The sequence below is a fragment of the Phyllobates terribilis genome, unplaced genomic scaffold (assembly GCF_046119375.1).
Source record: "Phyllobates terribilis strain yellow unplaced genomic scaffold, ASM4611937v1 Scaffold_2__4_contigs__length_985480577, whole genome shotgun sequence".
NCBI classification, from domain to species: Eukaryota; Metazoa; Chordata; class Amphibia; order Anura; family Dendrobatidae; genus Phyllobates; species Phyllobates terribilis.
This window is the reverse complement of record NW_027362762.1, coordinates 389,769,792-389,783,976: the sequence shown is the minus strand read 5'-3', so window position 1 is coordinate 389,783,976 and position 14,185 is coordinate 389,769,792. Positions and strand designations below refer to the sequence as shown.

Genomic DNA, 14,185 nt, shown 5'->3' with positions numbered 1-14,185 from the left:
GGGATGTAAATTTTTCCTTTACCACAGAAATTACAAAGGCAGTATTTAAAATAGTAGGCAGGTCACTGAAAGCACAGTGACCTGTCAGAGGCCAGAGATGGGCATACATAATGAGAGCACCAGTTACAGCACCTTCCCAAAGGCCGCCCTGAAGCACAAGCATATCATTATGGCAGACATGAAAAAAAAGATTATAAAAGAACCACTGGACGGATTTCATCAACAAAGGTATCATTTTACTCAGTGTAACGGCGTCCACCTGACAGTGTATGTGGTTTACAAAGCACAATCCTGCTGACAGGTGCGCTTTAAATCCACTTCCCATGGTTATCCCTCACATACGCTCGTGGATGCTGCAGCAGCTGGTATTTTCGCATTATTAGTGGTTGTGCTACACACAACCCTATTAGTTGAGTATAAAACAATTGTTCCCCCACTTTACAACTTGGATAAGACCTATAGCGCTTTGCGTTTTTTATCAAGCTTTTTTGTGTATCATTTCATGAACAGTGTAGAAAATGAAAAAATGTTCGGTTAAAAAAAAAAAGAGTCACAGGAGGTCTAATAGCTGAGGGTTTCCTTTTTTTGCCAAGGAAGGAAGGCTTGGGTGTGTCAATTTAAAGTGTGAACACGTTAGTTTTTCTGCTCACCACAAGATTTAATCACTCAGAAAACCACAAGAACTATTTTTCAAACTAGGGGTTACAGAAGGAGCAGCAACACCCACCACTTTTACCTTCTGGAGGAAATATCTGTTACACCTAACATCATAAAATTTGTGGTGAAATCTTTCATATAATTGATACGCTATTTTTGCCAACTACAATCTTTGCAAAGTTGGTGGATTTATTTCCATAAGGAGGTACAAATTCTCTTAAAAATTTTATTAGTTTGCTTTTTAACTGGAATGTACTATTAGAATATGACATTTTGTTCAAATCAGATTTTTATTTTTTGTTTTAGAGGTATAAATTGTACTGCTGAAGGTCAAGATAAGGCAGAATTACATAATATGGCTATACACATTAGGTGACCGCCAACTAAAGCAGATGACATTATCCTAACATCTGATGTGTGTGGAGGTTTTCCACTCAACTTGAACTCCGATTGAGACTTGGATTTCAACTTGGCTGGTCCTTTGATCTCAGAGGAGATAAGCATCCAGAGGTGACTAGCAGTGACCTATTACCATCTCCCTACTGAGAACACGCTCAGCCAAGTGTGCATGGGTATGGGGAGTGGGTGATCGTGAGGAATTGCTTTTGGCTTAACTAGCCAAGGTATGTGGCCACCTTATAGAGTCACCAAACTAATCACCTTGCTGGGTTAGGTATAAAAAGCAAAGTTCGTACATCGCTTCTTGACCATAAAAGAACTATCCATCAGTGAGAAAACTATTTTCATTTAGATAGATGAAGATGGAGATTCACAGTGGGCAGGTCGATTTCCCACTAGTGCACTTATCCTTCGCTTTATTACCCAAAGCGCTCTACCCCCCCATGAACTTGATTGACGACTATTCAGTGCTGCTACATCGCTGTTATAACCAGGGCTAAATAGGCGTCATTAAAGAACATGATGATGGAGCTAGTCAAGGAAAAAATCAGGAACAGTGCCTGGAATTTCCTCACCCTCATTGTACCAACATCCTTACGAATAGAAAATCCATATGCAGTCATGAAGTTTTGTTGCAATTTATTTGGTGATCCTAAAATTCCTGACAGGTTCTCATTTAACACTACATATCCCCATCAATCCATGGTGTCGAGGGGGAATACATATTTTACAAAAGCTGTAATAATTATGACATTTCTCTTTCACTTTACTCCCATTCATTTCAGCAGTCATAAAGCAAGCACACCTTGCTGTACCGTTTATACAAACTGGACAGGAGAATGGAGCTTGTGATTACATACATACATCAGGTTGAATAAACCAGCATGAAATACATGCCCTTTAACAACTTTTTAACTGACCTCAACATCTCCAGATTTTAATAAGAGGTCTCTGAGGTCGTTGTAGTACTCGCTTGAAAAGACGTGATCTTCAGTGTAAACTACATTGAGCCTTAGTGAGCCGAGATCCTCAGGCTTGCCTGATTTGCCATTATCCCTGGGCTGAAGCAAGTACCTGGCATAAAGAAAATCTGCCATTACATTTCCATGAGATAGAATAAATACTGTATATTAAACACAGAATAAAATGCGTACATTATAATATTTAATAATCATTAAAGGGTAAAGGCCCTTGGACGGAGAACTGTCGCACAGCCATATTAAAGAGAATGGGGCTGTGTTACAATAGCAGTCAAAGGTCCTATACTCCGTATAAATCTGTTCATGCCTTAGTGCTCCATAGAGAAATGAAACCCTTTCCCTTCCAGTGATCAGTAACAATCTCAGAAGTCAGACCCTCACCATTCAGTAAAGATGGAAATACAATATCAAAAGTTTAGACACACTTGTTCATGCAATGGCTTTTCTGAATATGCACATTGTAGATTCAAACAGAAGGCAGAAACACCAAGATGGAACACATATGGGAAGGAGTAAAGAAACAGATATTTAAAAGCCCCTAAGAATATGTGTTAATTAACCTTAGATTCCTCCAGGTTCCCCTCATTTACATTAGCATTCACTAAAGCAGCATCATCAGGTAGTCACAAGGAATGGATTTTCAATAGTCATGAAGAAGTTCCCAGAGCTGCTGAGCACTTGTTTTTCTGCTTTGCCTTCATGGTGCGGTTCAACTCATCCCAAACCATCTCAATTAAAGTTGAGATAAGGGTGATGGTGAAGGCCGTGTCCTCTGAGACAGCACTGCATCCATCTCACCCTTGGTCACATAGCCTTTACATAGCCTGGAGGTGCGTTTTAGGTCATTGTCCTGTTGAAACACATATGGTGATTTTACTAAATGTGAGCCAGATGAGATGGGATAGCTTGTTGTTGCACTACAATCATGTTGGGTAAGTGTGCCTTGAATTTGGAATAAATCACCTATAAAGTCAGCAGCAAAAGAGCCCCCACACCATCATATAGTACCTTTCCTGCCATCTTTCACAGTGGGCACCACACATTTAGAAACCATCTGCTCACCTTTTCTGGGTTTCACAAAGACATAGCGTTTGGTACCAAAAATCCAAAATATCGACTTATCAGAACTCAGTACAGATATCCACTGATCTAATGTCCAGTCTTTGAGTTGCTTGGCCCAAACAAATCTCTAATTCTTGTTTGTGGTTCCCAATAGCAGCTTCTTTGAAGAAAATCCACAATAAAGGCCTGCTTCTCACAGTTTCTTCTGGTCAGTTAATGTGGAGATGTATTTACTACTTGATCTTTGTGCATCATTTATGAGGGCTGTTATCTGACATGCTGTCAATTGACAGTTTCTGGGGCTGGTAACTCTGATGAACTTATTCTCTGCAGCAAAGACATTTTTTGGTCTTTCTTTCTTTGGGTAGTCCTCATAAGAACCAGTTTGATTATTGTGATTGATTGTTTTCATGTTCATTTTAAGCCATTGTGGCTGACAGACTGATGAAGCTGTTTGAGAAAAGGTCAAGGGTGTGTAAAAAGTGGGGTACTTTGAGGAATCAAATATTTAACACATCCAGGTTGTTGTTTTTTCCAAAGGTTTCTTTACTCCTGGTTTTCACATGTGTCCCCTTGTAGTTTTGCTGCCTTAAGTCTGAATCTACAATGTGCACATTCCAATTAGAACAAGAAAAACCATTGTATGAGCAGATGTGTGTAAACTTTTGACTGGCAAGTCATATATATTCGGTGGATTGACGGACTATGTTATATGAATAAGGGCCTCCTGACTCCATGACTGCAGATGCTAGGAAAAATTAGGATCATTTATGTTGGATTTCACCATGCTTGATTCTTTGCGCTCTAAGAACGTGAGGGGCTCCCATTGAAATGACCATGCATGTTCAGTCAAGCAGATTTATGGTGGCATCAAGGTTAAATATCCACTAGCAACTATCTTGTGTATATTACTGGCTTAATGAATGGCATAAACCATGAGTTACTGATGCAGTAAAAACCTTCTAGCACTAAAAAATAACACTATCTTAAAATTCATGCTTTGTTTTGCATTGTAGCTCCACTATGTCAATCATATTCAATTAAATTACCATTACCAATTTAAGCCATCATTATGGTACAATGGTTACACCCAATGACTATCTCTGACAAAGTGACAATGACATAATCTGCAGACACCGCAGCAGACATTATTCACTAGTTGGTTTAGATTTTGGAAACTGCTTCACCCCCAATAAAGAGGTTTATTCACAGTATTATAGAGTGTCCTTCTCCCAGAAACAGGAAAGTTGGCGTCTCACACTAATGTGTCCTCTAGGATTGCAGTAGTGAATGCACAAGCATGAACATGCGAGAAACAGCTGAGTCAATGAAATATTCAGATATTGGATATACTAAGCATGCCCAGGAGGGAAGGCACATAACTACTGGAAAGGTTTATTGGAAAGGATAGAGGGAGTCATCACCTGGGTGTATTGTGTGCTGTTTCACACAGATCCAGACATGACTACACACTATCAAATAAGCATTGCACACTATCTCCATTCACCTTTTATTCCATCAGATGATGAAAAACTACTCTTATTATCTGCTATGCACGGATAGTGTTTTTTTTGTCAAATATGACCCTTACACATTTTAATGATAGTGTGATCCTATACATAAAGCCAAATATTTCACAAGGAAATAGGTTTTAACATAAGCAAGAGAGCATCTGGCAACAGGGCAATTAAATAGTTCACATACGAGCACCATTTTCCCATTTTCCAGATGAATGTGCCATTACCTTTAGTATAAATTAAGAGAATATTAGAAGTCTCAGAAAACTTCTGGGCCACACAAAATCTTGAAGTTTAGCTTAGAAAAATGATGCATCAGAGGAAATCTCATTTACATGTATAAATATGTGTGGTCAGTACAATGGACTGGCACATGACTTATTCCTTCCAAAGACCATACTAAGGACCAGGGGGCACTCATTATGGGTGGAAGAAAGGCGACTCAGGAACCTAAACAGGAAGGGGTTCTTTACAGTTAGAGGAGTCAGAATGTGGAATGCCCTATCACAAGAGGTAGTGATAGCAGACACTATAAGAGCTTTCAAAAAGGGGCTGGATTTTTTCCTTGATACACATAACATTGTGGGTTACAGTAAAATTACACAAAATGTACAATTGGGGGAGGAAGGTTAAACTTGATGGACCTAGGTCTTTATTCAACCTATGTATACACATGCATATATACATTCAACTCATAGATGCAGTCTTGCAGTCAGGAAAGACATAGGGAAATGGAAAGTGTGACTCCCCCGTTTTAGAGATTGTGGGGATCCCAGCGGTTGGGTGTATTCCGATGTAACAATTGATAGGTGAAATTTTCGGAGACTGGAATACGGCTTTAGCAAACACAAAAACTTGTAGAGCTTTGAAAAGTGTAATGGAAAAGTCAAATAACGCTTACTTCATTTACCATGATTATAGTGCATTAAAATCTCTCATTTCAAAATGATGGAACCTGTCATTTTCAGCACCATCCACTGATGATCTAATATGTAAGAGATGCCGGAAGGCCCACATGGGTGTAAACTCGGCAAAGGAAGATGAATCAGACCTTTTGGACTGGTCCAAAAACTCTTGACACAAATGAACTAAATGAAGCTATAAACTACATACCATGCATCATAGCAGCTGGATTGTCGTAGGACCTTCAGTGGAATTTTAAGTTCTCCCAGAAACTCGTCTCCAAACTTTAGATTACTGGCATTCCATAGGTCAACTCTGCAGACGATAACACCAGTTATATGAAAACAGGGTAACAATAAATATTGGAATAAAAACATACAGTGAAAGTAAATTTTGATCCTATGGAATAGAATCTAACGTACATACTGTACATATGACCATATGAACAATGAACAAAGCTGCCACTTCATCTACTAGCGGTGCATACAAATTCTGTGACTAAGAAGTCTCATACACTGAACCCTGGCTAGCTTCCAGTCTTTGACATCACCTCTTGCAGATAGATTTCCTCAGCTGCCAGCTCAGTCATCGACAGAGGGGAAGACGCAATATCAAGGTTCAATGACTAAATGACGGTAGTTTCCAACCCTTTCTATGCTCTACGAATGTTGTAAAATAATAAAGTGCCGAGGTTTATTATGATGTGCAGATAAATGACAACATATGAATTAGAATGTCTAGAACGTGATCAGGCATTATAGCTTATGTCTTCAATCATCTAAAAAAAAAAATAACTTCACGCAACAGCAATACAATAACTAAGCCAAGCAAAACGTGAGAAGGTCTTCAACATAGTCTATAAGATGTGTCATAAGGAAGAGAAGGAACTGCTGAGAATGTTTCTGCCTCAAAGTTTTGGTTGTCACTTTTCAAACCCACCAAACCTTTATCTGGAAGGGTGCGAAATTGGCAAAACAAAAACCCTTTAGGACATATTTAGTTCACACAGCACATTCATACACTTCGTTATTAGAGTTAGATGATGGGACACATCTACCTTATCTCCATTTTGTCTACATCATCCTCTTCTATTTCAAAGTGGGATTTTTTGTTGTAACTACTGGGCTTTGTCACCTGAATATGAAAAGAGGGGAAAAAAATGACAAGTTAAAAGTGTCTCAAAAAGTCCAGAACAATACAGGGACTTAAGTGATATGATTACATTATGAGAATGTTCCAAAATCATAGCTATATTTATTAATACCAATACTTTCTATAACACCAGGTGCAGGTATATTGCTTCCAATGGGGCAAGGTCCCATACACTTTGTTCCACCTAAAAAAAAAACATCTAAAAAGATTTCATTTGATTGATTATATTGGGGTACAACAGATTTACGTTATGGTGTCCCCCCTGCATAAGTGAATGAAGCCTTAAAATTACCTTAGTGTAGATAGAATGATAGTTTGAGATACCCCCAACCCTGGACTGATCCATCTCAGAGCAGTAAAGGGAATGTCTCAGGCTTCCAGAACATATACAATGCCGAAAGGACTGAAAATCAGAGGAACTTGACCAGAAAAACTAAAAATGAGAGTATCATGTATTAGAACTTTGCATTATGCATTTATTGGGAGGTGGAGGGTTGCTTTAATTGGATTAGGGTGCATTCACATTTTAGTTTTTCACATATATTTGCTGTCACTTACATTTTATTTTTTTTTTATAGACCGCATACTGACTCCTTCTATAAAGCTTTTCACAAAATATTTTTTGGGGGTTTTCTTTCCCGACAGTCCTCACAAAAATTACATGGGACCTGTCCTATATTGGTCCAATTTGTGGCCAAACTGGCCCATTCAAGTGTATTGCTTGGTTAAAAAAAAAAAATGGACAACAGATGGATACCATGCAAGTTGATCCTAGTGCTGTCTGTTTAACTGTTTGCTAGGAAAATCTTGAGAAACCTTCTTAATTTTTATCTTTCTTGCAAGCAAAACTGATGATACATGATGTAAAAGCACATGGGAAAAGGATGAAATTCGGATCTAGCACACGAAAGTTAGAACATTTTTGCGAATGAGGAAAAAAAACAACAAAAAAAAAACCACCCACAAAACTGAGGTGTATTACTGTTCTGCATTACTACTCACTTACACCCCGAGTAAGGAAGTAAAAGTGCTACACGAATTATCAAGACGTTACTCTGCTTTGCAATTATGCTGAACAAATGGACACACCTTAAAGCAGAACCACAACAAAGTTTTCTAGCTAAAGATATAAAAAAAAAACTAACCACAGTTGATAATCTCCTTTTACATGGGTGTGGTAGGTGTGGGCCAAAATCCTTTTCTTGTTTTTGCAAATCTAATATTAAGGCTGTTATGAGTAAGTTCATCTTCCACTTTAAATATTGAAGTTAGAAAGAAACATCAAGTCATAGACAAACTTGGCAGGGTAAATGGCGCATTACAGAGTGCTCATTGGTAACACCAATGTGGAAGGTCCTTTAAAAATAAAAAAGATTTGTTTGTAGTTGTGATCTATGGTCCTAAAGGTGTGAGTGGGGGCAAGTAGTGACTCATAATAACTCATATGCTCTAGTACCAGGCTTGTGGAGTTAGACTTCGTGCTCATGCAAACATCCGTGGATCTATGACCACATCACACATACTGGCTACGGATATCATGACCTGAGCATGACAGCCTCATAGAAATATATGAAGCTGTCATGTTCGGATTGAGAGAGCTGCAGCCAGTCCATGATTTGGATTTGCATGGACATCTCCATGAGCTCTTAGTTTGGGAAAAGTCCAAGTGGGAAGAAATGTACTAGCTTCATCTCCAGCTTTAAAATAAAAAGTATTAAATACTAAATATTAGATCCTACTAATATTGTACAAGAATGCATTAAATACTTTGTTGCTGATTAACTACTGTCCTGTTCATCAGGTAACTACAGAAAATTATTATCCCTACATGAGCCACGGGGAGTTGGATTTGGAGATGGAGAGTGGAAAAATAAATGAGTTTGAGGTTTGACTCATCTATTCTACGACCCATTCTACTAGGACACATGAAATAAGGGTTGTCCAAACATTGCTCCTTTAGAATAGCATAGTCTTTAATTTTGAATTGAATCCATCTAAAAATGGATTTGTCATGCCTTTGTTGAAAAGGAAAGCCACAGCACTAGTACGAGAAGAGCCCAAGGCAAATGCACATCTATAAAAACCAATGCTAAACAAAAGTGTGAAAGTGGACAGTTGTCTTGTCATTGCATATTGTGTGCCACTTTAAAAATACAAAACATATTCCACTACTTGGAATCACAGTCCTTCCCATCTGATATTTATGCATAATCCCTTACTACATGGCCAACATAAAGACTGTTTCTCCAAGCGGCATAGGGCCCAAGGCAGTGACAAACTAAGATTAAGGAGACTAAAAAGTTTTTATGAGACTAATAATTAGCCTGATTGGTGAGAGTTGGACTTGTGGTACTTGTGCCAGTGCCTGTTACTGCAGCTCACAGAAGCCTAATCCATTCAGATGAATGGGACGGAGCTTGAGTACCATTTAGACATTCAAGTGGTGTGACAACAACGTGGCATGTTTGTTCAGTTGATTGTACGGAGTGCCTGAAGTCGGACCACCACTGATGGAGGACATAATAGTTTTTTAATATAATACCCCTAATGATGTCTTCGGGTGGCCAATCCATTTATCAAAGCCTGACCTCCATAATGGGAGGGACACTGGCTGCTTGCAGCCAGCTCGGAGAACTGGTAGAAGGCTGGTTCCCTTCTTTCTGCATTTGATTGTATCCTTGCCTTTCAGATGCAAATACATTCTAAGACATGAGTGTTGGGACAGAAGCAGAGTAGTGCTCATCAGTTCCCCACCCAGACGTGCAGCAGAGTGACAAGGTCATTACACTTCTGACCTCATCACCATGCTGCTGCCATCACTGCTGCGCCAAAGAGAACACGGAAGGTAAGCACTCTATGGAGCCGAAGATTATAAGAACTTTTATTGTAGACAGGAGTTTTAGTGTGAGGACACAGTATGGTGGGGGCAGTGTGCAAAGGGAAAGAAAGTGTTAGGTGGGGTACATTATAGATAAGTGGGAGTGTGGGGCGGGGGAAAGTATGGAGAGGTGGGAGCATGGGGCAGACAGTATGGAGAACTAGAAGCATGAGTCAGGCATTATGGAGAAGTGGGAGTGTGGAAGGACACAAAAGATGGGAACAGTGTGAGGAAGGACAATGTGGAGGCCATGGTTTGTAAAAAAAAAACGACAGTGTGTCATTTATAGTTCCATAAGGGAGGACAATATGGTGGTTATAATTTATAAAGGGGAACAGTGTGGAGGCATTGTATCATAACAGACGGTGTGGGGGTCATTATTTTGTGCATAATGCATAGTAATATTTAGATTCATAAGGCATTATAAGGACACTTATTTCTAAGGGCATCGTTTCATGATGTGCTGCAAAAGACTGGAAGAGAGAGAATTCTGCAGAGACATAGCGTGGGAATGAGATCTCATTCATCATGGCATCAGTCATACAAGGAGACAAAAGGAATGTGAAGACGTCACCTGTAAGGTATCTAGATATAAATGTTTAATAGTGCTAATGCGTGCATCTCATCAATACTATGGTTTCTGTATAGTCTGCAGTCTGATGATGGCTCGTAACAACAACTCCTAGTAAGTAGATAATCTACTTACCATTGTTAAGGACATAACGGGAGTTGCAGGTTGATGCAATGCAAGTGTACAAGGTGGGGCTTGACCTGATATTGCAATTGACCACTGTACTAAGCTTGCAGATGTGTTCGTATACTGATGATGGTTCCGGTGATGTATTTATGGTTATGGACATAGCCCTTTATTTTTTTAATTATTTTTGCGGCCCTTGGGATTGGTTCAGTATGACAGTTTGGCCCTTGCACCAAAAAAAAAAAAAAAGATTGTGCACCCCTGATCAAGGCGAACCTCTCTAATGTGACTTTTTTCTTTTTTTAACACACATATTCAAAAGCATTTTCGGTCTCTACAGAATATAGAAATACAGTTCTTAATTATTTTTTTAATGTCATGCTAACATAATATCACAATGCAGTTAAAAGGAAATACAAGTCAATCAAGTTCACCCTATATCTGTAGTGTTGATTTACAGGAAAGAAAAAATATATACAGACAGGACAACATGGGATAACAGCTGATTATTTTTGTGAGGCAAAACATTTCACGGCCTGTTTTTAAGCAATGTTTTATCTCAAAGATAGAATCCCATGTGATCCCATGATGTAATGTCTGTATACTCTTTTGCTTCCTCCCCTGCCCAGGAGATGTGGTATGATCAGACCATGTCCCTGCACGCTCAGACACCGCCATTACACAGTACACAGCAGGGGAACATTCATAAGATTATCTCAGCACAGGAACATTTTCTTAAACACATCCAATTGTGGAACTTTATATTATTCAAAGATCTATTGATTAAAATGTACTTTGCTCGTGGGAAAAAACCTTTCAAAATCCCCTCAACAAAACAGAATAAAGGGGTTTAAATGAGGTAAAAGCAAACAAAGTTGAATGGAGGGAGACCTTCAGGGACACTGTAGCGGTCTATCCCTGGGGATAAACATGAAGCAGCTCCAGACGCTTCTGACCATGTCTGCGGAGTTCAGCTTGGCACACTCAATGTTTCACATTTCAAGAGATGATAGTTGGCAGGGCACACGTGTGAGCGTCCAAACATCTGAGCATATGAGATTTCATCCCATCACCACGCCCACATAAATACCAACCTCAAAATAAAACACTTCATCAAACTGCGGGTTGTTCGTCTTCTTTCTGACTTTAGTCTTCTTTGACTCAGTTCTGCAAGAGGTGAGAAAAATCAAAGAAGAACAAAAATTACTATTGATTTTGGCATCTGACAGGTGGCATCAAAACTGTAATAGATTATTAACCAACTGGCAGACAGTCTATACTAAAATCATTAAGGGTTGTGTTCTGATAATGCTGGATGTACTGGCAGACTGCAGATACTGTAAACACCATGTGCCAGCCAAATGACAGTACCTAAGGTCAGCCTTCTAAGAAATACACTGGGTGCTGGAGTGTGTAATTCCACCTACAATGTACAGATGTATCCTATACTGTCGGGTTATTATAAATCTTTGTCCTGCGTTTTATCCTTAGTTCGGGTTCAGATGAACATATACAGACTTGTGCTGTCAGAGTAAAAATCGGACACCAAATTGACCAATGTAATTCAACGGTACTGTTCAGATTACAGGTTTTTCACTTGGTCAGAGCGTCTATGTTGGGGGAAAAAAAATAAAAAAAATTGCACCATGCATTATTCTATTTGTATCTCGGATAAGTCTCACCTATACAAATCTATAGAGGTGCAAAGGAAAAAAAAAACGGATCTCATACAGGTCATTTGTTCAGCATCTGATTTTTATGGATACATTGCCATTATTGCCACATTGCATGTTTTCACCTTCCCCACCAGGCAAATCTTTCAAACCTGACGTGAAAACAGACCACAATTTATTTATTTATTTTTTTAATTGATTTATTTATTTTACACAATTTCTCCTAAGTACACCAATGACAATATGTTTTAGAAAAATACTTTTCATGCACAGTGCAAAAAGCCCCCTGCCTCTCACAACTTCCTAAAGGCACCAGTCTCTATTAATCACGGCACTTAGAGGGTTAAACAGCCAAAGGCAGTGCTGGAGCATAGGCCCTGGCTGCTGCAGTAGGAGCTCAGCAATCAGTTAAGTTGAGCTTCCAGAAGTGACTGTGTGAGCACATTCATCTGGAAGTACCAGTACATCCATTTGCAGGAACTCACTCAAATAGGATGCACTGGTAAGTCCAATGTTGGTAAGAGTGTTAACCTAGATAACTGTATTTGATGATGTACATCTTAAAATGTTGACACACGGATGTAAAATACAGACCCACAGATAGAATACAGATGACAATGGTCCAACTTTTTTGAATGAAAATAGGTTGATTTTTTTTATGAGCTCATCTGACTCCAGCCTTTGGCTGTGTTCACACTGGTGCATGCAAAATAGTTTTTTTTTTACATCCAGAAAAAACTGACGATTTGTCGTCCGTATGCAATCTGTATGTCATCAATGTGTGTATTTTTTTCAGTCCATATGCAATCCAAATGTCCATTTCATCCGTGTGGCATCAGTTTTTAAGTGAAGAACTTAATAAATTAAGGATAAATACAGTTTTCTATCGTTATAATTGTAATGCATCTGTAAAAAATGCAAGAGATCCAGATGGTAACCTGTATTTGATCCGTTTTTTTACGCACTTATTGACTTATATTAGTTGTGTCCGTTCCAGCATATGGATGAATGTAGTGCACACTGCAATTTTTAATATACAAAACTGTCGGTCCATGTGAACTACCACATTGACTTGCATTGGTCTGTGTGCTGTCTGTATGCTATCAGTTTTGTATATGGACTTTTAATTCATTTGCCTGAACGAGTCCTTAAAGTGATTTTGAGAAAACCACGGCAAGATGGCTGCTATCACCTACATCAGGCTGCAACCAGTCGTTGGCTTGCAACTAGTGTTGAGCGAATTTGTTCGGCATTTCATATTCGGGTTCGTGTTCGGGGTTCCGACTTGTTTGCGCCAAAAAATTCGGCTCCGCCCATGAACATCCCCGATTTGCCACGCTGTCACGCAGATGCCAGCATGACAGTTAACAGCAGAGCAAGGAGACTCTGTGAGCAGAGCGAGCTTCTTCTGGTCTTTGAAAACTTGAGTGAGAAGATAAATTATGCTAGTTCAGAGATCAATCTTGAACAGCGTTTCATCAGGCTGATATCTGCCCACCTAGGATGGGTTGCAACCTGACATAGGTAACGTCAACCATTCTGGATTACTTTTCGGAGAACCCCCTATAAGTGAATAGGACTGTGCTACAATACTAGACACAGCCATTAGAAAGTATATGCAGCTGCCCCAGGTAAACAATGAATGAGACGATCAATAAGCTGATCTAGGTTATGGAAAACCTAGTTAACATAAATTCTTGATTTAAAAGAGGTCATTTTCTTATGATATACTCCTTTCTAACTAGTCTGGAAAAATGAGCGCTGTATTATTATTACCAATTTAGCCAGTTTTGATCAATGAGGTCTCAGAGGCCTCTTCTATTCTCATTGACCTGACATCAGACATGCTGCTGTTTGCGAGACAACCATCTAATGACAAGCTAATAAAGATCCATGCACCGTACTTGCTGGGTATCAGACAGTTGCCTCAATAACAGACCGATCTGTATGGGGCAATTACTATTTTTAAATATGAAATAGGTACGCCAGTTCTATAAAGCATACAGGTAAGCGGCCCATAACACTTACCTTGTTGGCCCCAGCAAAGTTACAGTTGCATAGGGATCGCACTGTCCATTTACAATAGGTAAACCTCGGCATTCTAAAACTCTAGGGAAAAAAAAAAAAAGATGTATAAATCATATCATGATATCAAAAGCAGAATACTGAATGAAAAAGCAAAGGATAAAGCATACCGTATATCTTTAAAAAAAAACTATCAGGATTTTATACGCCCAAACTAATTACATGTATATGAAGGCACTGTA

At 39.0% G+C, this 14,185-nt stretch overlaps 1 protein-coding gene across 2 annotated transcripts in view; it reads right to left on the bottom strand.

The window, feature by feature from the left end:
- The window catches only part of RASA3 (RAS p21 protein activator 3), a 230,725-nt gene that overhangs the window by 54,878 nt on the left and 161,662 nt on the right, over positions 1-14,185 (bottom strand). For both annotated transcript variants that reach the window (XM_073664847.1, XM_073664846.1), the window contains exons 6-10: positions 13,947-14,027; positions 11,340-11,412; positions 6,576-6,652; positions 5,729-5,833; positions 1,977-2,130 (exon numbers count right to left, since the gene is read on the bottom strand). In XM_073664847.1, the coding sequence (XP_073520948.1) occupies positions 1,977-2,130; positions 5,729-5,833; positions 6,576-6,652; positions 11,340-11,412; positions 13,947-14,027 (490 nt within the window). The remainder of the gene's footprint in view (positions 1-1,976; positions 2,131-5,728; positions 5,834-6,575; positions 6,653-11,339; positions 11,413-13,946; positions 14,028-14,185) is intronic.